The 21716-nt window shown below is 42.6% G+C and overlaps 1 protein-coding gene across 22 annotated transcripts in view; it reads right to left on the reverse strand.

Annotated features, from left to right (window-relative positions):
• mbnl2 (muscleblind-like splicing regulator 2) overlaps nt 1-17742 on the reverse strand; it is a 51571-nt gene extending 33829 nt beyond the window's left edge. For 6 of the 22 annotated variants that reach the window (XM_039792609.1, XM_039792608.1, XM_039792622.1 and 3 more), the window contains exons 1-2: nt 13663-13935; nt 4707-5606 (exon numbers count right to left, since the gene is read on the reverse strand). In XM_039792609.1, coding sequence (XP_039648543.1) covers nt 4707-4880 — 174 coding nt within the window. In that variant the 5' untranslated portion in view covers nt 4881-5606; nt 13663-13935. Of the gene's footprint in view, nt 1-4706; nt 5607-12639; nt 12662-13662; nt 13938-17483 lie in introns of those variants that run through there. The other 16 variants (XR_005638287.1, XM_039792620.1, XM_039792612.1 and 13 more) reach the window with 6 other exon arrangements.
• Nucleotides 17743-21716: the final 3974 nt, after the last annotated feature.

Below are 21716 nucleotides of genomic sequence, written 5' to 3' on the forward strand. Positions count from 1 at the left end.
CATCTTAATGACAATCTCTATACGAGCTGCTTATTTTGAGTCTTATTTTCTGCTTGATTTCAAATCTGCCTACGCGTGTTATGTCATATTTGTGCAATGACAAGCAGTCAAAAACTAAAATTCAGACAAGCGCTCTGGACATGAATGGTCTTTAACTGCAGAGGGAAAAATATATAGAACCCAGTCAGCACGGTAAGAGACAGCACTACAGAGAAAAGAAACTAAAGAACCAGAGGAATAAGCATCAACAAAAGGCTACTGTCAGAGGCCCAGCCAATGTGACATCATCACATGACGGATGTGATTGCATTTACTCCACTAACGTAGGTATTCTCGCTCATTTCCTACAGCCCCCCCCATCCCCAACACAACTTTGTCATGGTTTCCATGGTCACAGTGCAACAAGAAGCAAAGAGCTTAAAGGAAATTGCTTCAACCGCGACCATCAACCGCGGCCATCATTTGTGATACTACTGGAGACGCAGCTCTGCCTCTATCGATTAGCTATCACTTTCTGCAGTTAATGATGGTTAAGTTTCAAGGAGGGACTGTTAGGCCCAAAAAATGTATGATATTTCAATCTCTCTCAATGGAATAGATTTAGACTGCAAAATCATCTACCTGGTCTGTTTGAACAACTACAATATCATCATTGTGCCTGGCAGCCACCAAACCTGTCTCAACATGGCATCATGACTTAGCGTAAACATATACGCCACTTTCCTAAAGCCAAATGGTGTGTTATCTGTACGCATTTTCAGCTATCCACGTGTATGTCTACGCTGTATACAGCAGATGTAAACATACCCACCACGTTATCGCGAGAACGTGACGTACTATGTAAAAGTAAAAAAAAAAAAAGGTTGGGTTTAGGGAAAGGCTTTAGTAACACTAAAAAGCGACAAAAAAATGGAAAATAACAACAAAAACACGCTCAGGAAAGCAATAAACGGTTGGGTTTAGGAAAGAAACATTGGGGAAAGGCCACACGTGGGACGCGATCCCAGCTCTCCTGGGTGAAAGTCCTGTGACCCATCCGCCACCCCAACCAATCTCCTTACACAGACCTACGTCCCTTTATACTACTCTGATACCTGCCAAGCTTTATCATGTCTACCAACCAAATGTGACTACAGCTTTAGTTGGACAGAGATGAAGCAGCTTGTCCTATTTCGAGAGATGACAAATGCAGCATAGAGAGACTATTTCTAAAGCCCACAGTGTAGAGCAGGAGGACAAAAAATAATCCTGTAGACATGACACTATAGAAGCGCTGAGAGCGGTGCATTGGCGTTGGGACGCTGTAAGCTTTATGATCCAGAAAGCAGGAGCAAACCTAGCAGGACTGACTGCTCCTCTTCATTCGTCCAATGCAAAGCACACCAACAGAAAATGCAAAACCAGTAATTTAGGTAGTTGTAGTCTTCCCATGCCATGGAACTTGTGCAAAATGCCACTGTTTGGCTGCTCCAAAACCCCACTACACCCGCCCCTGGCCTTGGCGTGTGACTTCACTGCCTGATCAAAAATCTGAAAAGCCTGGTTGTTCTCCAGGTCTCATAAATAGGGATGGATGTACACAGAGCAGCAATAACTGAATTATGCTCTCAAATGTAATTTATACCCAGCAAAAATATATGAGGCACTTACCTCATCTATATTTCTTGCCACAGGCAATGACAGCAACATCCCATTCCACTGCATTGTGTTTAAAATGAATTACACCTTTTACAAGCTACGTCGCAGACGATGATTGCTGAGATTTTGCCAGTCAGACAGCTATAATTTACGTGATATCTTAAAATTATTTTTCTAAATGTTGTGGAACCCAAACACCCAGTAATCATAGGCCTAAACAAATCTCTCAGCATACAGTACGTATAGATTATTTTAAAACTTTTTGAACTCTGGATCAAGATTAAAAATTACGTCAAAATGCATTTAGAATAAACGGTGCAAAGATGAGAAACTGAGATTGAGATGTGGCTATCGGGGAGTTTAATAGGAAGGAGCCATTGTCTTGGCAGGAATGTTTTTTATCAACTCTGAAAACAACAACCACAACGGTCAAATTCTCCACTGAGTTGGCATGCTTGCCTACTGCTGCCTGACAAGTGCGACCACAGTTACACCTCCTACTCTACTCCTCTCCTGAGCCGTACCTTTCACATGTTTATGAAAAGGACCCTTCTGATCATTGGCCAAGTCATGCCTGGCAGCACACAACCCTGGCATGATAACCCTATCAGATGAGAAGACCCAGGAAGACGATACGGGCGTAATGGGGTGGGAATCAGCCTGCCGTGGAACGAAACACATTTCCTAATGCATAATAAAGCATTCATTCTCTCAGCTGTCACGAGGAAAGTCTTTGTGGGAGAGGGGGCGAGTTGGAGTTAAAAGTACAGAGAATCCTGTATTCTTGTTCTGTCACTGGGTTGTATGTTGAAAAGAGGGGGAGAGAGAGAACTAGCCTATCTGGTAATACATTTAACAATTTGGCTGCATAAGGCTTTTGCTTGCGGGCTTACCCAGAGCAGCCTACGTACGATGACAGCAGCAAAATTCCTAGATTAACAATATTATAAGTAACATATAGTAAGGAGTGATACAGTAGGGTCACAGCCAGGGTACAAAATTAGCACCATCCACTAACCAAACGCTGGTAAAATATGCAAGTGGCTGGTAGATTTGCTTCACTCTCCAGGGGTTGGAACAGGGGTTACATAATAAGTAACTTCACAGCTGCCTCTGAGAGACATCTCGAATGCACACTATATGCATAGGCTTTTTCTTCATTCCATACACCAAGATACAGATGATACATTGCCAGTGGAGTGCCTCAAAGTCACTATTTGTAGAGGAAGCGTCATTGAGAATTTGAGAGGTTGAGTGCTCCGGTCATTTAGTTTCCTCAGTCAGGGATGACTGGTTGGAGTTTTTCCAAGGAACGGCAAAATCAGGATCCGTGTGAGGCCGCCCCTTGCATGGTGCAACAACAAATCAATCCCGATTGGAGTCAGCTGTTTGCTCATTAAACCATAACGACATAACAGCTCGCAAAATCTGGCATCTGGGAAGGAATATCACTCAATGACTGGCTGCAAGCAATAACTTAGCGAGCCTTACCATGAGCGAAGTCTTAGCCAAGAAAACAGCTGATAGCACCGTGAACGCAATATACTTTCATAGTGTTGTATAAATGATTGACCATTAGCAACTTGTAATGAAAAGGGCTTTTACACACCCCAAAGATCTTGAATGGATTTCAGGTACGAAAAATGTGGATAGCTAACCAAGTGTTTCAGGAGGGATAGGGTCACAATCTTCAGCCATTGGAAAATGAACCACATCAGAATTAAGAACAACTCTTTACATGGTGTGAATCTAGTCGCTCTCTTTTGTCACTGACCTCGTACAAAACCTTGAAAAACGTTAAATGTACTCAACACACACTGCACTGCTTTATATGTGAAATGCAGCTACGGTAAAAAAGAAAGAAAGAAAAAAACACACTCCGCACAGTTTCAGTGTTCTGCTCTAGTTTCTTTGGCTATTTATCATTGTCACTTTTTTTTTTCTTCCACACAGCTTGAAAATATTGGGTTGCTCTTGGATGCAATCATTTTATTTGCAGCATGTGAGGGCTTGTATGAAGCGACCTTGTTATAATTGGGGACACTTTTCAGTGTCTGGTGTTAGGCTAATTTAAGATATTTACAACTATTAAAGAGCAAACTGTGCTGAACATAACAAATTACCAGCAAAATAACTTCTCTTAAGAGGGGTCAACAAATAAACTACTTCGTTAAAGAAATAATAATAATTCAACATGGCATTAAAGCCTCTACTGTAGTTTAATATAATAAGAATTCTAACCCTCTAAAATTGAGATTCTGACAAAAAAAGAAGACTAACCACATCAGGAAAAATCTCTTCTTGGAGCCATGAGAACCGAACATAAAAAACAGCTCTAGCTGTTTATGTTGGTTGTTGGTCGTCTGTGACAGCTGACATGCACCCAGGAATAGAAGCCTTGGAATGACTTAAGGCGATCCGATGTTCGCCCACACATACAGATGATGGACAAGGCATTGTAACATTAGAAGAACTTACCTTATAAAAAACCAAAGGGACACACACACACACACACACACACACACACACACACACACACACACACACACACACACACACACACACACACACACACACACACACACACACACACACACACACACCTGTGGTGACAGTGAACATGACAACAGACCTCTCTGGCCTTTAGCTTCATAGGTCAGACTTGTCTGCTAACTGCAGCACAGCATGAAGACCTGACACAAATGCTAATTTGAGCAGACAACCTATACCCACCGACCATGAGGAACCACAGCTGTAACATTTTATGTCAGATACTATATTGGTACTGCAAAGATGTAATCTAATTATTCAAATTTGCTTTACATTTTTTGACAGTTCCATGGCGTTGTGTAAAGAGCAGTAAATTACAGAGTAGAAACCATGATTTCTGCAGTGTATGCCAGGCATTCATGAACAAATTAACCTCATGAAAAGGTCTAGAGGTGTAGGTTTTACAATCTTGTAACAAGTACTCTAGGTTGGGGGGGGGGGGGGGGGGAATAGAGTACAAACGGAGGCTGGATCCCTACAGAACACAGCAGTTACCTACTGTATTTAAAAGTCCTTACCTTTAGCGAGTCAAAACAGGCGATCACCCTTCCATTCTCCACCTGGCAGCTTTTGGGTGGGTGGGCAAATTTGCATTCCTCATCACTGCGTGAACAAGTCCCTCTCTGAAACTGCCGGCACACTTCCAGGGTCAGCCATTTTGTGTCCCGTATCGAGGCAATGTTTAGAGCCATGTCAGCAGCACTGGCTGTGGAGCTAGGGTGGACTGGAGCCACTTGGTTTTAGGAGGAGGCTATCCTCTGAGGAGGTGTTTCAGAGTGTTACAGTTAAAAAAAATAAAAGCCGCAACAACTAAAACTGGTGGAACATGCAGCTGTAAATGATCTGCTTCAGGTCAGTGGATGAGGTTTGTCCTTGCGGACAGGAAAGTGTAGGTAATGGACTGGCAAAGTCTCTGTGACCGGAGCATGGGACTGCACTGCTGTTGGAGTTTCTCCGTCACACAGCTAATTGTTCATCAATCAGTAAGTCTCAGGTGCAGACCTCTGACAAGGCAGAGGGGGCATGCTCAGAGACAAACTCTACCGGTTGTATCAATGTACCGAAAAATGACCTTTGTATGAGTGATGATATCTGTGCAAGGGTGGATGTTGGGGAGCAAAAGTGGTGCTATTTTGAGGTGCAACGGCACAGTTTAAAACACGTTTGTGGCTTTCTATTGTTTAAAAGTCTTCAGTACATGCTCTCTGAGCTTTGGCACCTTGGCCAGCAGTGCGGTAGTAGTCCACTGCTTCACTTGGGATTTCTTCGCACTGAGCACAGGTAAGGACAAACAAACAGGTCAGGAGGTCGGCTGAGTCCTATCACGACTGCAGGGGGAAAAATCTGGAGCTCTTCAGAAAACGCCCAGGGATCTTCAAGTAAGGATGTTGTCTTGCAAGGCACTTTCTGTCTGTGATCTGGAATGAAGAGAAAAAGACAGGAAGAGAGAAACAAACAGAGTGAGAAAAAGGTTTGCTAAATATGATGGCCAACTATTCATCTAATACGTTTCAACAGGCATCAACAGTGTTTGTGTGTGCATGTCAATCTGAATTTGTGTGCATACTGCCCCAGAGGGGTGCTAGCTCTAAAGAGCACAGAGCTGATGAAGCAGAGAAAAGGCAGTTGTGAGGTTATTCAGAAGCCACTTGAGTTTAAGTCCCCCAATCACTGCTGTGTGCCATTGTACGAGGTGACTACAAGCCCACTGGCTCTCCAACATATTGCATACAAAGGGGTGAATGGCAAAAGCCTCTGTGTTATGAGACAGCGGACAAGAGCATCGAGTAAGAGCAGAGATAGAAAAAAGCCCGAGGGTGCAACCTGCCCGGTAGAGCCATGCACGGCGGGATGGTGCAGCCAATAGAAAACCGCGCGGCACAGCACTATTCCGGGCAGCCATCCAACAGCCACAGAGGGACCGAGACAGATGCATATGCCAGTGCCAGACACGATTATGACGCTGCCCAGTGTCCGGCAATATTCACTGGTCTACCACCGTCCAAATTAGATACCGGCTCATCGACAGTGGCCTGTCAATTTACATTCATGGGGGGGATGTGTGTATGTGCTCCCTGCCTCGTCCTGTAAAAGGTACTGGTCTCGGTCTGTTTGTTGTCTAGGGAGAGAAGGGGAACAATTGGTGGAGCAAATGAGGAAGTGACCTTTAGCTTGTGCGTACGAAACCCATTACTAAGCTACTGCGCAAGGAGCTCTTTTCTTGGCACATCTGGAAATATTTTTCTGCTAACTGGGGGCAGGAAAAAGGGGGATGAGGACACCAGACGAGGCAGAGACCAGAGGGAGGAGAAGGGTTGTAAAAAAATACAGCTCTAGTTAAGAGATTCCCCCTTTACTGTTCTAAACATGTAAACATATCCACGGAAAACAGACAAGACCAGGAGCAAACACCAAGAAAATGTTAAATACTGTGAGAACAACATCTTAAACTACCTCTAAAAGGCCGATGACAAGCTCCACTAGGTCTTAATGAAGGCAAGCTGAGACTTGTACTCAAACCATCTACACTACTGTTAAGGGAAGAAGAAATCCCTTCATAGATAGAAACCCTTAAGGCCGGGACACACCAGGCCGATTATCGGCCGTGGGACAGTCTGGCGAGGTCAGCGACTCAAATCTGTTCGGTGTGTCCCGTGCCGTCGTCCGTCTGGGGGGGCTGTCGGCATTCATTTTGGCCGACCTGACATGTTCGGTCGGCGGCAGGGCAGTCGGGACTCACCCGGAAATGACGAGCGGGATGAGGTGACTAGAGTCTCTCAAAATCTGATGAAAATCTTTTAAACTGACCTTTGTTGATCTGAAATGAAGACAGATTCAGCAACTGCACGGCCTATTTCTCGCTTAAAATGTTTTCAGAAACACGTTTCAGTGAACTATTTTAGTACAATATGAGATCGTATTCTGAACGGCCGCCATGACAGTCTGGCTCTGAATTTCCGGTGAAAACAAACCCATGTGACGCGTTCGTCCAATCAGCTGCCGGTTTTCATTTCTTGGGCAACATTACAGATTAGCGCCGCCTGCTGTTATAGAGATGTATTACGTCTCGTCTCCTCTCGTCTTTTTGGTCTGTTCTGTGGCAGTTTTTTGGACCTCGGGGACGCGACTGATCGTATCGATGGGGTTTTCTGTCAACGATCGCCCGTCGGCTATATATGTGTCTACACCATTACACTACTGTCATTCAGTCGTTCAGGTCTGGTCAGATTTGGGTTAGCCACAGTATTTTCCGCCTGCTGTCCTGTAGATGTAAAAATCATTCTGCGTCTTGGTCTGAAACTTGGTCTCTAATCGGAGACTGTTTGTAAGTTTTGTTTGAAGTCTGACGTTTCAAAGGGAGAAACTGAAAAAGACCATTAGGACATCAAGACCATATATCGTGGCTTACATATAAACATTCTTCCAGACTGATGGATTTTTTTCCCGCCAGTCACAAAGACAGGTAGATTTTCCTCAGACAACTAGCGGCAGAAAGATGCTTCCCCCTTGAAATCACCCACCGACACTCTACTGTTTCACGCCTATGAATCCAGACCATTGTCTACCTAATCATATTGTCCCACTTAAGTGCTGATCATGTGAAATGAGATGAGACACTTCCTCGCCCAATCGTACGGACGCCCACTCTCCAAGGCAGGATTTAATTTCACAGCATCTCCCCAGGGAGAGAGCCAATCGCTGCAGAAGAGAAAGTCAGGTAAGAATCATGTCAGATCTGACCTTTAACAATTAATCCCTTCTTATTTTTAGAAGCCATAAGAAGTCTGTGATCAAGCTAACCTACTTTGTCAGAATGTGTGAAGGGACGATGGCGCCAGACTTGGCCTCAAATGATGGAGCAAGTTGTGCTAAAATGGTTCAGGAACACAGCCATCGGTCATTTTTATTTTTTGTGGAGAAAGTAGAGATTTACAGCTCTGAGAACGAGTTCATATTTCGGGTGGGCCGTGTCGATAAGGGTTGGTTGGGGTCATCTGAAACAACAGGGACCAATCAAATTATGTTTGTCTTAAAAGGTATTCAAAACAAATGGTGAGGACTGGAGATCAAAAACACCCTCATGGGGGTGATGGCATGATAATAGTCATGCAGGAACATGACCCCATGTCTGTTCATATACTACAGACTATTGTATGTTTCTGCAATATGCCCAGGGAATGTAACTGCTGTCCAAGCAACTGTTTGCTTTCAAAGAACAAAGATTTACTGGAAACTTTAAGCACCTAAACATTTATAATTTGCAGTGGGGTGCATGTGCTCCACCAGATTAGCTCATCCCGGGAGCGGGGGGGCGTCACCTTTGTCGTATAAAAACATCACATCTTCAGAGCATGGGAAACTCAAACACACAGTGGAAGCTTTGCAATGAGTGCAAAACACTAGCTGAGGTATGAGGCAATGCTTGCAGGTTTGGGTCTAGTCTGGTTTGACTTGTGTCTTTGGACAGTGTGTCTCTGGCCTGCTGGTTTTGGCTAGCTTAGCTCCTGCTAGTGCGTTACACATACAGTACACGCAGGATGGCTTAGTTTACGCTGAGCTTAGCGGTCGAGCCCTAGGCACAATGCCACTATACAGTGCAAAGTATTCCCTTGAATTCTTTCATCAGGCCTCAAACAAAAATATAAAACTGTAATTTTTTGAAAACAACAACAATATACAATCAGAAGTGGAAAATTTATTGATATTTCAAACCTTTTAAACAAATAAAAACTGAAATATTGCTGCAAAATTATTCAGCCCCTTAAGTAATACTTTGTAAGCCACCTTTTGCTGCGATACAGCTGTAAGTCGGAGTATGTTCTATCAGTTTTGCACATCAGAGACTGACATTTTGCCCATTCCTCCTTGCAAAACAGCTCGAGCTCAGTGAGGTTGAATGGAGCGTTTGAACAGCAGTTTTCAGTTCTTTCCACAACTCGATTGGATTCAGGTCTGGACTTTGACTTGGCCATTCTAACACCTGGATATGTTTATTTGTGAACCATTCCATTGTAGATTTTGCTTTATGTTTTGGATCATTGTCTTGTTGGAAGACAAATCTGCCCCAGTCTCAGGTCTTTGCAGACTCCATCAGGTTTTCTTCCAGAATGGTCCTGTATTTGGCTCCATCCATCTTCCCATCAATTTTAACCATCTTCCCTGTCCCTGCTGAAGAAAAGCAGGCCCAAACCATGATGCTGCCACCACCATGTTTGACAGTGGGGATGGTGTTCAGGGTGATGACGTGTTGCTTTTTACGCCAAACATAACGTTTTGCATTGTTTGCAAAGTTTCATCTTTGACCACCAAAGCACCTTCTTCCACGTTTGGTGTGTCTCCCAGGTGGCTTTTGGCAAACTTTAAAACAGCACACTTTTTATGGATATCTTTAAGAAATGGCTTTCTTCTTGCCACTCTTCTATAAAGGCCAGATTTGTGCAGTATATGACTGATTGTTGTCTATGGACAGAGTCTCCCACCTCAGCTGTAGATCTCTGCAGTTCATCCAGAGTGATCATGGGCCTCTTGGCTGCATCTCTGATCAGTCTTCTCATTGTATGAGCTGAAAGTTTAGAGGGACGGCGGGGTCTTCGTAGATTTGTAGTGGTCTGATACTCCTTCCATTTCAATATTATCGCTTGCACAGTGCTCCTTGGGATGTTTAAAGCTTGGGAAACCTTTTGTATCCAAATCCAGCTTTAAACTTCTCCACAACAGTATCTCGACCTGCCTGGTGTGTTCCTTGTTCTTCATGATGCTCTCTGCTTTCTACGGACCTCTGAGACTATCACAGAGCAGGTGCATTTATACGGAGACTTGATTACACACAGCTGGATTCTATTTATCATCATTAGTCATTTAGGTCAACATTGGATCATTCAGAGATCCTCACTGAACTTCTGGAGAGTTTGCTGCACTGAAAGTAAAGGGGCTGAATAATTTTGCACTCACTTTTTCAGTTTTATTTGTTAAAAAGTTTGAAATAGCCAATGAATTTTCGCTCCACTTCATAATTGGGACCCACTTGTTGTTGATTCTTCACAAAAATTACAGTTTTATATCTTTATGTTTGAGGCCTGAAATGTGGCAAAAGGTGGAAACGCGTTTAAGGGGCAATACTTTCGAAGGCACTGTAAAAGGGAAAGACAATGGGTCAGCAGGTAGAAAAGGACCATATAGTGCCCCATGTTTTGACCTCAGAAATATGCGCTCCTGTACACCTTGACTGACCCAGGTTCCTTTTCTGCAGTTTTGAGTCCTTCCAGGGAGAGAAATTTGACAGGAATACAGCCTGAGTCAAGGAATAGTCCTAGAATTTGGCTCAAGGTATTGTAATGAAACAGAAGCCATAGTTTTCACGCCCTCCATGTGTGAATACTAATATGGCTGTTCACTTTGGTGACAGACTCTTAAATCCTGATAGTGTCATCCTTTACGTTTTCAGCTATACAGGACCACGTTTTAAATACAACCTCGAGAGCCAAATCCTGCACATCACATCCTGTTTATCTTTAGTTATCAAGTTCCTGCAAGAAAGCTTTGTCCCCTCTGTGTTCTCAGTACAAATAGTGGACAGACAGGCTGACCTGATAAAGCAGGGCAGAGATGTGAAGAAAAGCACCACAGTACTAGACTTTATGGATTACTGACGCTTACTAAGGCCAGCTGGCAGGGGCATTATCTTGGTCAGTCTGCTTAATTGAATGAGAGTCAGCGGGACTGGGGCGTCTCGAGTGAAAGTCATTGGCTTGACCTCTGAATACCATGTATGTAACCCATTAGTCTGGTATCCGTGTGCTCGGTCTGTGTCGGGCAGTTTATCTTAGCTGCTTGTATTTGTTCAGCAGAGACGATAAGCTAACTGGTTTCCATTGGTCGTACTGTGGCATCCGCCAGTTGTTGCCAGAAAAATAAAGTAGAAATACAAATGACTGTGACAGACAAGCACATGAGCTGGGTACCTGAGTGGCTACATTTCCATTAATTAGCATTTTATGCTGGCAAACCACTATGGTCTATGGTCATTTGCATTGCCAAGAGGAACAAGTGGTCAATGTTTTACAAGGCTGTGGAGAGAGGGCCTCATTGTCTAGGTGAAATAGGAAAATGTTCCGTTTCCAGAGAGTAATGGAAAATGAGTGAGCCTTACAGTAAAGGTTTTATCAAAATGTCCCTAACAAACCTCACCTAACTTTCAGTGTGACATCACCAGCTTGCAAATTGTCCCTTTGCATCCTCCAGAGAGGATCAGAGCAGAGCTATACCCTGTAGCCTAATTTGTATTTAATACTATGGACGTTATGATGCTTATGAAATTGTCTTTGGCATAAGCTACGGCTCCTTGAGTTCAATATCATCAAGTACCATTAGCGATAAGGATGGTTGAGTGAGCTTAGCAGAGACTATACCAGGACTAAGCTACTGTTCGGAGTAGGGCTGCACAAGGCGGCACACATATTGTTTTTGTTTTTTTATGATTATCGCAATATCCGCTGACGCACATGGCGAAAGGTTGCGGCATATCGTGACAGACACTCAGAGATTAGTTAGTTGAAAGAAAATATCAGTAGAAAACTGCACATTCAAATTTAACTGTCAGTTCATGCCATGCCTTTTCTAGCCAATTCGATGTTCAATTTGTTTAATTAAATAATGTTGTAAATGATTTCCTTGTGATTTGTTTTAAATTCAACAAGCAGTTTGTTGTATTTTAGCAGGATACTGAAAGCAGCAGAAATGCAGAACTGAGTACACTTTAATATTTGTTTATTTATCAATTTATCAACAACGTTATGGCATATTTCCCTCATATCGTGCAGCCCTAGTTCGGAGGCAACTCAAGAAGCATTTCACAGAGTCAGCAGATAGGTGTGCCCCATATCATAATAGCCTTAGCTTAACCACAGTGACCCGAATGGCCCTGCTCATGATATGGAACTGGGCTTACCTCTCCTGATCAGTGGCCCATTTCGTAACACAGAACAGATGATGTACCTTTTCCATCATTTGCTAAGTTTTGATAAGGAGAGAGTGTTAGGATCTGGGATGGATATCAACCCCTGCACTCTGTAAATGGACTTGTTTACTGTGTAAGTGTTCTTGTCTACTCTCTGCTTAGCCACGGGACTCAGGCAAGTCATCAGCTAATTACAGTATAGTTGGCAGCCAGAGTTGAACAGCGCCACTCAGATAAACATGATGATTAACAGGATACCCAAGCTTACTTGATCTAAAGGTCTGAGGTGAAAGAAATCGTAGAAGCACTACAGTAACTGTTTTTTATAACTTCCACTGACACTTTATATCATAAAATCAAGGACAGAAAATACTGTTAGATTAAAGCTCTTGTACATTGAAATATTAAGTGAAACACATCAAGTGATTTGAAATCTTAAGCCTTCAATTCACAGCACTCGAAAACATAAGAGCTGAATGATTCAGCAAGCTCACCCTCGTGTCACAAGGCAATCAGACTTCCTCTTTCATGCAGAAGATGTCTATAAAAACCTACCACTAAATCCTTTTAAAACCATCTTGAGGTACAATTTGCATGAGACTCAATTCAGAGAAAGGGGATTTCTGGCTGACAGGGTCTTGCAGTGAGGACTTGGTACTTGTCTGAGACTTATCCCATTCTTTTCTCAACAGGAAGGGCTGAACTGATGTTCCATTTTAGAAAACACCCACTTCCCCTTGATTCACAGCCAGATGTATGACACTACCCTGGCCTTTTCCATGCAGGCGATGATGTCCACTGCTTGACTGCTGCAGGCCCAGCGGCTAGCGCAAAGCTAAATCTAGATAGACAGTGGAACGCTAGGGACACGTCAACCACGCTGCATCGAACTCAAAAGGTTAATTATGATGCGGGCCGTATTAGAACTGTGAAGTTCCAACTTATTCAGGCCATCAGCTATTTGTGTCCACATACATAAAGAGTGTCAAAACATCAGACCCTGTTCTGAACAAACAATCTTTGCCCTTTGTTATTTGGAATATACGCGCACCACGAGTTACGAGGAAAAACTTTGTGAGTACTGCACAAAGCAAGCAGTGACAGGGATGATACCACAAAACAACTTTTTTCACTAGGGAGTGAAAAATATGAAGCCCATGTGGCAAAAAAAAAGCGCCTGACATTTGCACTTAGGAAGGGGCAAGACAACTGCTGTGATAATGCCTCTCCCGCATGAGTCGAAAGAGAAAGTCTATTACAGTGCTGGAAACTGCAATAAGGGTTGTTACTGTGTGGCTGCAAGCTCCCGGGACTCTTTTGCATTTATCTCACAATATATATTTCTTCTCCTTTCTTCCCTCGTTTTCAGCTTCACACTCTTTCTCTCGCACAGATGAAACATTCCCTCTCCTCCCTCCCCACCCAGACTGGTATGCAGCACACTGCAGCAAAACTCCTGAAAAAAATCTTTAAAAAAAGAAAAGAAAAAGCCAGCCAATATGACGGTTCTTTCCCACCTTGTTTCACTGGGTCCCGTAGCTCGGCTGTGTGCCTCTGTCTGTCTGTCTGCTGTCCCGAGACTAGGAGGCCCCCGGTGCTTCTGTGACACTGAGCTACAGCACAGCTTTCCCTTCAGCCTCAGCGACTGGAGTTAATGACCATGTGAACTGTTGTCATTCTTCGCGAGCTGCCGAGTGCTGCACTCGGAGGTCCATGCCTAGACAGGGATTTTCTCTCGAAGTCTCTCTCTCTCTCTCTCTCTCTCTCTCTCTCTCTCTCTCTCTCTCTCTCTCTCTCTCTCTCTTTCTCTCAGCCACGGAGCAAGCAAGCGAGCGAGCGAGCGAGCGAGCGAGGCAGGCAGGCAGGCAGGAAGCAGAAGAGTGTCTACTCCAACTATCTGGCTAAAACACTTCCAGCCAAACCCCCCCACCCCCTCCCCACCCCACACCCCTTAAAGCCAGCCCCTTCCTGCCCACCAGCCCGTGGCAAGGCCCTGCCCCTTAACAGCTCCAGCCAATACAAGGACAGCTACTCTGAATCACAGCTTTCTGTGCCTTTCGGTTGGAACAAAGTAGACAAGGTGATAGGGCTAAAACTGTGCTTACGGTAACAACCTCCAAATGCTGATCTTAAAAAGGTATTTCCCGGATTGCATGCCCAGCTACAATTAGCTATCACATTACTTATTATTTTTCTATTGTTCTGCCGAGTGTATTTAAATTCAAATCAGCACCACTTTATTTGTTTTCTAACAGAAAAACAAGCTAAAAAATATAAAGTCTAGACTTGTTTCTCATACAAAAAAGCAATACAAGTAAGCACTAATCAAAGAGTTGCTGCAGTGGCATTATGAAGATCAGCCCTGTCCTTGTCTATGTTCTATCATCCCATTTAACACCATCCCCCCAGGAAACAAGAGCCCCACACCTCCTCCCCTTGCCGACTCTCCTCTACCTCCCTTCAGCATCCGTCCTCTAAACTCCACTCCACCATCCATCTCCTTTCTCCTCTCCATCCCTCACCTGTGCGTTTTCCCCATTTGTCAAAGCTATCTTTCAAGCTCTATTTCAATCAAATTCCTTAGTTTACTGGACTGGAAAATTGCACAGCTAGTGAACATTTCTGTTATTGTTACTGCATCAGAACGTGCTTGAAAAAAATAAAATAAATAAAGATTGGTGGTTGCTGGGATGTGGAAGTCTTGGTCTGTCGCCTCCCCCTGCCCGCCCCCTCCACCCAGCTGATGACATGCTGGTTGGCATCATATGAGCCGTGAAACCGGAGCGTCACAGAAGTGATGAGTCAGAGATCCAGCTTCATGACTTTTCGATCCAGATTCAATAGAACAGCTGTACCGTCTGTCTCTCTATGTCTCTCCCTGTGTGTGTGTGTGTGTGTGTGTGTGTGTGTGTGTGTGTGTGTGTGTGTGTGTGTGTGTGTGTGTGTGTGTGTGTGTGTGTGTGTGTGAGTTGAGTGTGTGTGTGTGTCTCTCTCTCCCTCTCTGCCTCTGTCTCTGCCTCTGTCTCATACAAAGGCTGTGAATGACGCAGCAGCCTGGGTGTTTCGTTGATATCCATGAGGCTAAACATGCTCTACAGTTCTATGATAAACAAACCTATTTACTGTCTGATTATGCTTTAATATCTATATATAATATGATGCTCCATAGGGAAATAGATTTGTCAAATGGTTGAGAGGAGGTGAGGGGGGGGGAGATTACTCTCTCGAGCATGAAAAATTGTCTACCTCAGCACATGACACTGAATACTGACGTCATCTTAGGCATCAGAACACCTGTAATGAAATAGCACAGACAAGCGCTCTGCCATTATATGAACAGGGAGGCGGGGATGTCAGCCTTCAAAAGCTAAAGTGTCACCTTACCCCGTGAATGTAGTCTCACTATGCCATATCATACACACGCATCATCAGGTTAAAGGAGCTGGAATGCAACTAGGCAACTGTGTATTACTGCAGGGTAAAACTTGACTGTTTTGTCCTGAAAATTCAACAACGCAATATGTTCTCTTTCATCCACAACAATGGCAGTTGGACAGGCCAGGCTGCTCCATCATTGCTGATAGATGCAGCTTATCAATTTCTCATTTGGCTGTAACCGACTTCTCAATAACCACGTTACTGAATATAACCGTCAATAAATGTATAACAAGCCTGGCTGTATGTAGCTAATTTCCACCGGCAGACCTCAGATAGCCTACCTTCTAAATAGATTTGTCCGACAGGAAAACAAACAAAAGCCTGGCAGACAAACAAGCTGAGCCACTTCCTTTCCACATAGTATCCCCTCCCCTCTTATTATCCCTGTCCTGTTTGACCCCAAACGGCTTGGCTCTCTCACACACAACCAGATTTAGGATTCTGTGGCACAAAGCGGCTTCATTTTCAAATACAAAAGGGAGTATTCCAAAACAATAGCTAATTACAGCATATGAAGATTGACAGGTTAAAACTGTTTGAAAATGCTCCCCAGTACAGAATACTGTATTCGGTGGTACTACTGGATAGTTAAACACGACAGAGAGAAGAAAAAAAAAAAAACAGGGCTCAGAAATAGGGCAGCGAAGACAGATCAATGAAAAGGCAGCTGTCTTTTTCTATTATTAGCTGTAATCAAATATCAAGCGGCAGAGAGTTTTGCTTCCTTCCGCTTGAAACCCATTCTGGTAAGTCTGTCACACAAGTCCACATGATAGAGAATAAACAAGTGCCTAATGGACATGTAGGCAAGTGGTCAACCAGTGTGTTTTGGAGCAAGTTTAAGGCTATGCAATGAGACTGTGTTCAAAAGATCAACCAGGAAGTACTGGATTCTCTACATTAAAATTCCAACTGGCTTTGGATCAAACATTGTCTATTTTCTGTAGGTTAATGTGATGGTAATTTAACCCTATACACAATAATGGCCAATTTTCCATACTGCTGGTACAAAGTTAATTTCCTAAAAATCATAGGGCACTGTGGATTACTATGCATTAATCAAGTGTACAACTGGTGTAACAGACTTATGAACACAATGTATTACATACAAATGACAAGTCAAAGTTATTGTGTTACACTGATAGCTCAGTTACACTTAATGCTTTCTTCCATTGGTGCAATGCTGTTCTGAGATGTGCAATTTGCATTTTCTGAAGGACCAATTACTTTACATGACCTAGCAGCTAGCCTGATCAGAACTTATTAACCTTACCCAGGTGAAAAGGCTCCTGCTCAGCCAACCTGCAGTAGATTAAAATGTGCCTCCACTTACGTCTCGTTAGAACTGTTTTTTTTTTTTTATTATTGTCCAAGGCAATTAAATCTTACAATCCATTAATCAAGGTGCCACTACATTCATTGTGTTTTCACATTTGCATTTGGAAGTAAGAGTTCGTTGTACACTGGGATATGGGTGCACCTTGTGACAATGATGACTGCATATCATATATGGACTCAATAACAACTGAGTTATTATCAAACCGAGTGATTTTATTATTGTCATTGGTTACTTTACTTAAAACAGCACGTCCCAGAAAGCATTACATTGCACCGTGCAGGAGAGACCCACAGGGACCACTAAGCATGCTGATTTGATTTTTGTTTTTATGGAGCTGCTTTCACTTGTTTTCATTAGCTATGCGAGCAGTGATTATCAACTAGCATAGCAATCCAGACACCAGCGCATGATGTTTATGATAGTGGACTAGCATCATTAGAACCATTTTGGGCCACCTTTGATATCCAAAGAGCAGTTATATTCACCATACCACCGTTAAGTGTGTAAAGAAATGCCAGAGGCAAAAGGTGCTAGCTGCTAAGCTAACTACCTGCAGCTTACCTGATGACGAACCTGTCACATCCAGCTGCACTTCAGCCGCCACCACCGCTACTCGAGAGCGCTATTTCGGTTGTAACGGGACCTACGGTTCAAAACAGGACGGCAAAAATGGTCTTCGACTGAGACTTGTCACTATTTCAAAAGAGCATCTGCCCTATTTCTCCAGCGGCAAAACTTTTTTCGCTTTCTAAATATATTTTAATGGAAGGCAGAAGAAAGCTATCACTCGCTACGCGCTAGCTCGCTAACTACTTTTAAGGCTAGGGTAGGAAGCAACAAGCGATTTTGACAGTTCGAGGAAATGCTGAATGTGCTTCGCTAGGGGGTTAGTACTACGACCTAAACATTAATAACGTATTTATTCTCAACTATTTGAGATGGTATCGGCCGCAACTGTAAGACAGATTGTATGGAATTTGAATGTGTTGGTTCATATTGTTCAATTTAAACACGGAAATCTAGTTATATTCGATAAACAACACAATTCCCACCCTACAGTAAAAGTGGTACAGTCCAGAGGAACCAAGGGTAAAGAGAGGGGGGTGCTTGTTACCTAGGAAACAACAGTGAATCTCCTTCGGGGAAAAGATGCAGCCACTGATTTATGAACCAGTGCCTGTCTGTCTGTCAAAATCATAACCTGTCATCGACAAGATACAAACATTAAAGTCATTTGACAAAACCTATTGCAATTTATTATGTGAGATACCGTACTAATTCCCATAAGTTCCAACACTTTTATTTGACCAATGTACAGTATAACATCCTCTCCTCTTTCATGCTTTCCTATAGGCTACATACTAATGTAGTAGCCTATATTTTCATTATTTTAATCTAGTGGCGTTGATACAAGAGTGATTTCATTGATTTGGCTTAAATAATGTTCCTGAATATACATCTACAAACTCCATTCCTACATTTCTGTGACACAGCCTAAATCTCTATGGTTATGGTCTTAATTTTTATAATATTGCCTGGTGATGTATTGACTTATATGTTCTTATTACTATTTAAAAACTGTCAAAATAAATATAATAGCAAAAACTACAGAAAATATATGTAATGAGATATAAATATATCTCATTACATGTAGCTGATCAAAGGCTCTAAATCGTCATCACTTGATGCTTTGCAGAGGAGCATGTACATCCCTAGCACTTTGCAGCCTAATGGCATGCAGCTGGCTGGATTTAGCCGTCTGTGACACACAGAGACCCGTTGTCAGCAAGAAGCGAAACGAGTCAACAAGGAGCAAGTCACAAATATCCCCGGAATGAGCAGAGAGGCACAAATTTAGCCCCACTGACTGCTGCCCACGCCATGTGCCGCCTATTGAGCACATGAACAATGAACATAGCCATCACAGACTGCTCTGTCAGGGCCAAGGCCTGCTTTAATAGAATGCTACTGGGAATGAAGGCATCACACTTTGTCAGGACACAGGCCATTGGCGGTGTCAGGGATGAAGACGTTATTAGTCGGCAATGGTTTAAAGTTAACTGCAATATTTCATGAAGAAAACTACAGTCGTTTCAAGTAGAGACATTTATGGGCTCAGTTTAATATCAATCATGTCGAAATTCATAGATGGAGAAATAATCTGGGCTTAGATGAATGATGGTGACTGTTGACATTGCCTTGTGTCACAACATCATTTATGTGACATTTGACACACATCAAACTGGTTCATATTCACTAAACAACATCTCAGGCAGACAACAGTAAAGTAACATTTGGTTTCATTTTATTTATTTATTCTTCTTTGAAAACTGATGTTATCCCAGCCTCCTCATGTTCTTTTCAACATTTAATTGAAAAATACCAGAGCCAATAGTCTTTTTCATCCAGATATAGCAATTGGAAAAGCAAAATACAACACCAACAGGGCAAAGCCACCATGGAGCTAAAAAACTGTATTTTCAAGACGTAAGTGATTATGAAAAACTACGCACATAGGTCAAACTCATCCCCCAAGGCCTAACGTATTGATCTCAATGCAGAGGAGGCATTTGTAGAAAAAGCTGCTGCCGGCATACTTCTCTAAAAGTCCCTGAACGCCCACACACTTGCAAAGAAACACACACTGGGCTCATAAAAAAAACACGCACAAATACATGCAGCACAAAAATATCAATTTTAACAAGACTTTTTCTTTATTTGACTTGCTTGAAATGAAGTTTGGGGTTGATACATTGAGGTAGGCGGAGGGTTATTTTTTTCCTCCCTGTTTTACACAAGACAACGCCATTTAGGTGGAAGTACTTATTAAATATTTATTTTGGGTTTTAGGTTTATCCAGAAACAGGTGGCATAAACTTGAAGGACAAAGTTTTTTGCAAAGTCAATATCACTGGATTCATAACAACTCTTAAAAGAAGTTGATTTGCATTCGAAACAAATACAAGCAGAAGAAAATGCCATTTTTAGACTGAATACCACATATATCACTGTTTAAGATGGATACGAGACATTCACATGCACATCGAAGCGCAACATGTATTTCAAAGGAACAAAAGCAGATGCGTGTGTGTGTGTGTGTGTGTTGTGCTCATTAATGGGTTTTGACTCTACATTTGTTGCAGTTGCAGTCTGTAGAGTGGACCTCAGGATCAAATGAGGGGGCGTCAGGCAGAAAAACAACCGCAGTATCTACCGAAATCCCACTGTTAGTTCCTCTCAAACACAGAATGAAGAGATCACAGTAGAAAACAGCTTGCACCCACATACAGAAGACAGTAAACACACACTCAGACAGTTGTGCACACAGACACACACACACACACACACACACACACACACACACACACACACACATGCACACACGCACACACAAACACTCACACACAATCAGCCCAAAGCTCTGACTCTGAGGTCCTTTTGCATAGACACACTCACACACAGACCCACACACAGGCAAAGCTTTCACGTCAAGGACAGTATTGATCTTGAAATCTCTGTACACTAAATGAGAACACACCTGATTATGAAAGCTTTTAACCCAAATGCTTAATGCAGCGCAGGTTTAATGGAAAGAGCTTATGGCTGACACAAAGCTCAGTAGACACTGTGTGCGTGTGTGTGTGTGTGTGTGTGTGTGTGTGTCTGCGCACTTTCATTGCGGTTAAGTCAATTTGATTGATTGTAGGGAGATCACATGGGCATTTTACTCCCACTATGACTTTGATAAACATTTTACTAATCACAAGGCCTAAGTAATGATGGGTTGAAGATGGCCCCGCTGTTATTAAACAAACTGATGCCCAAATGCGTGTACTCTGCACAGGGAGAGCTTATTCAAAACGCTGAGAGGATCCATTTTGAGGCAGACTCATTTGTCCACTGAGAAAAGACTAGTTATGCATCACCATAAATCTCCTGCTGCAGCCATTTGTTCATATTGCTTCATCGGCTCCTCCAGGATCCACGTCAGCATATAAAGGAAGATATTGTGTGAGTCCTGAATCATATGCGAGTCAATTAAAAAGAAACAGAAACATTGGAACTACTAACTTAGCCTACTGTGCTGTAATTGTTTGATAATTGATCTGGTGTTCTGATTAAAGAATGTTCAGTCAATCTGTGTATTTCAAGCTATGAAGTGAGTTAAAGGAATAGTTACATTTTGGCAAACACGGCCTGTTAGCTTAGCTTAGCATAAAGAGTGCAAACAGAGGGAAACAGCTAGTTTAGGTCTGCCCAAAATGTACCCAAAGCTGACCCTTAAAGCTCACCAATTAACATGGTATATGTTGTTCGTTAATCCATACAAAAAAACAAAATGTAAATAGTACACTTTGTAGTTTAATTGGGGGTTATGTGTTAGACTATTTCTTGGTTGAGTGCATTGATTTTTTTGAGGCCCTGTTGGTTGGTTGCCTGGAAACCTCATGGTAAAGGCAAGACAAAGATTTAACGTAACTCATTATTTCACATTAGATCCATTGTCAATATAGAAATATTGATTAGTACAGCTTTACGTGGAATGAAAATAGTCTACTTAGTTACTTTCCACCACTGGTTTTCTGAATTGATTGAACAAACACTGGCTAATATTAAAAACACCATCCCTGGCACGTAGATCCATAAAATATACCGATGATAGATGCTCCATTTGCGTGAGCTGTACCAATATACAGTGTGTACATTTTAGAAAACACATTACTCAGTGTCTCATAAATATGTGTTCCATTCTGTAAAAGCAGACTTTTGTTAACCAATAGCTAAGTTAGAAAT

The sequence above is a fragment of the Perca fluviatilis genome, chromosome 24 (genome assembly GCF_010015445.1).
Source record: "Perca fluviatilis chromosome 24, GENO_Pfluv_1.0, whole genome shotgun sequence".
Classification (NCBI taxonomy): Eukaryota; Metazoa; Chordata; class Actinopteri; order Perciformes; family Percidae; genus Perca; species Perca fluviatilis.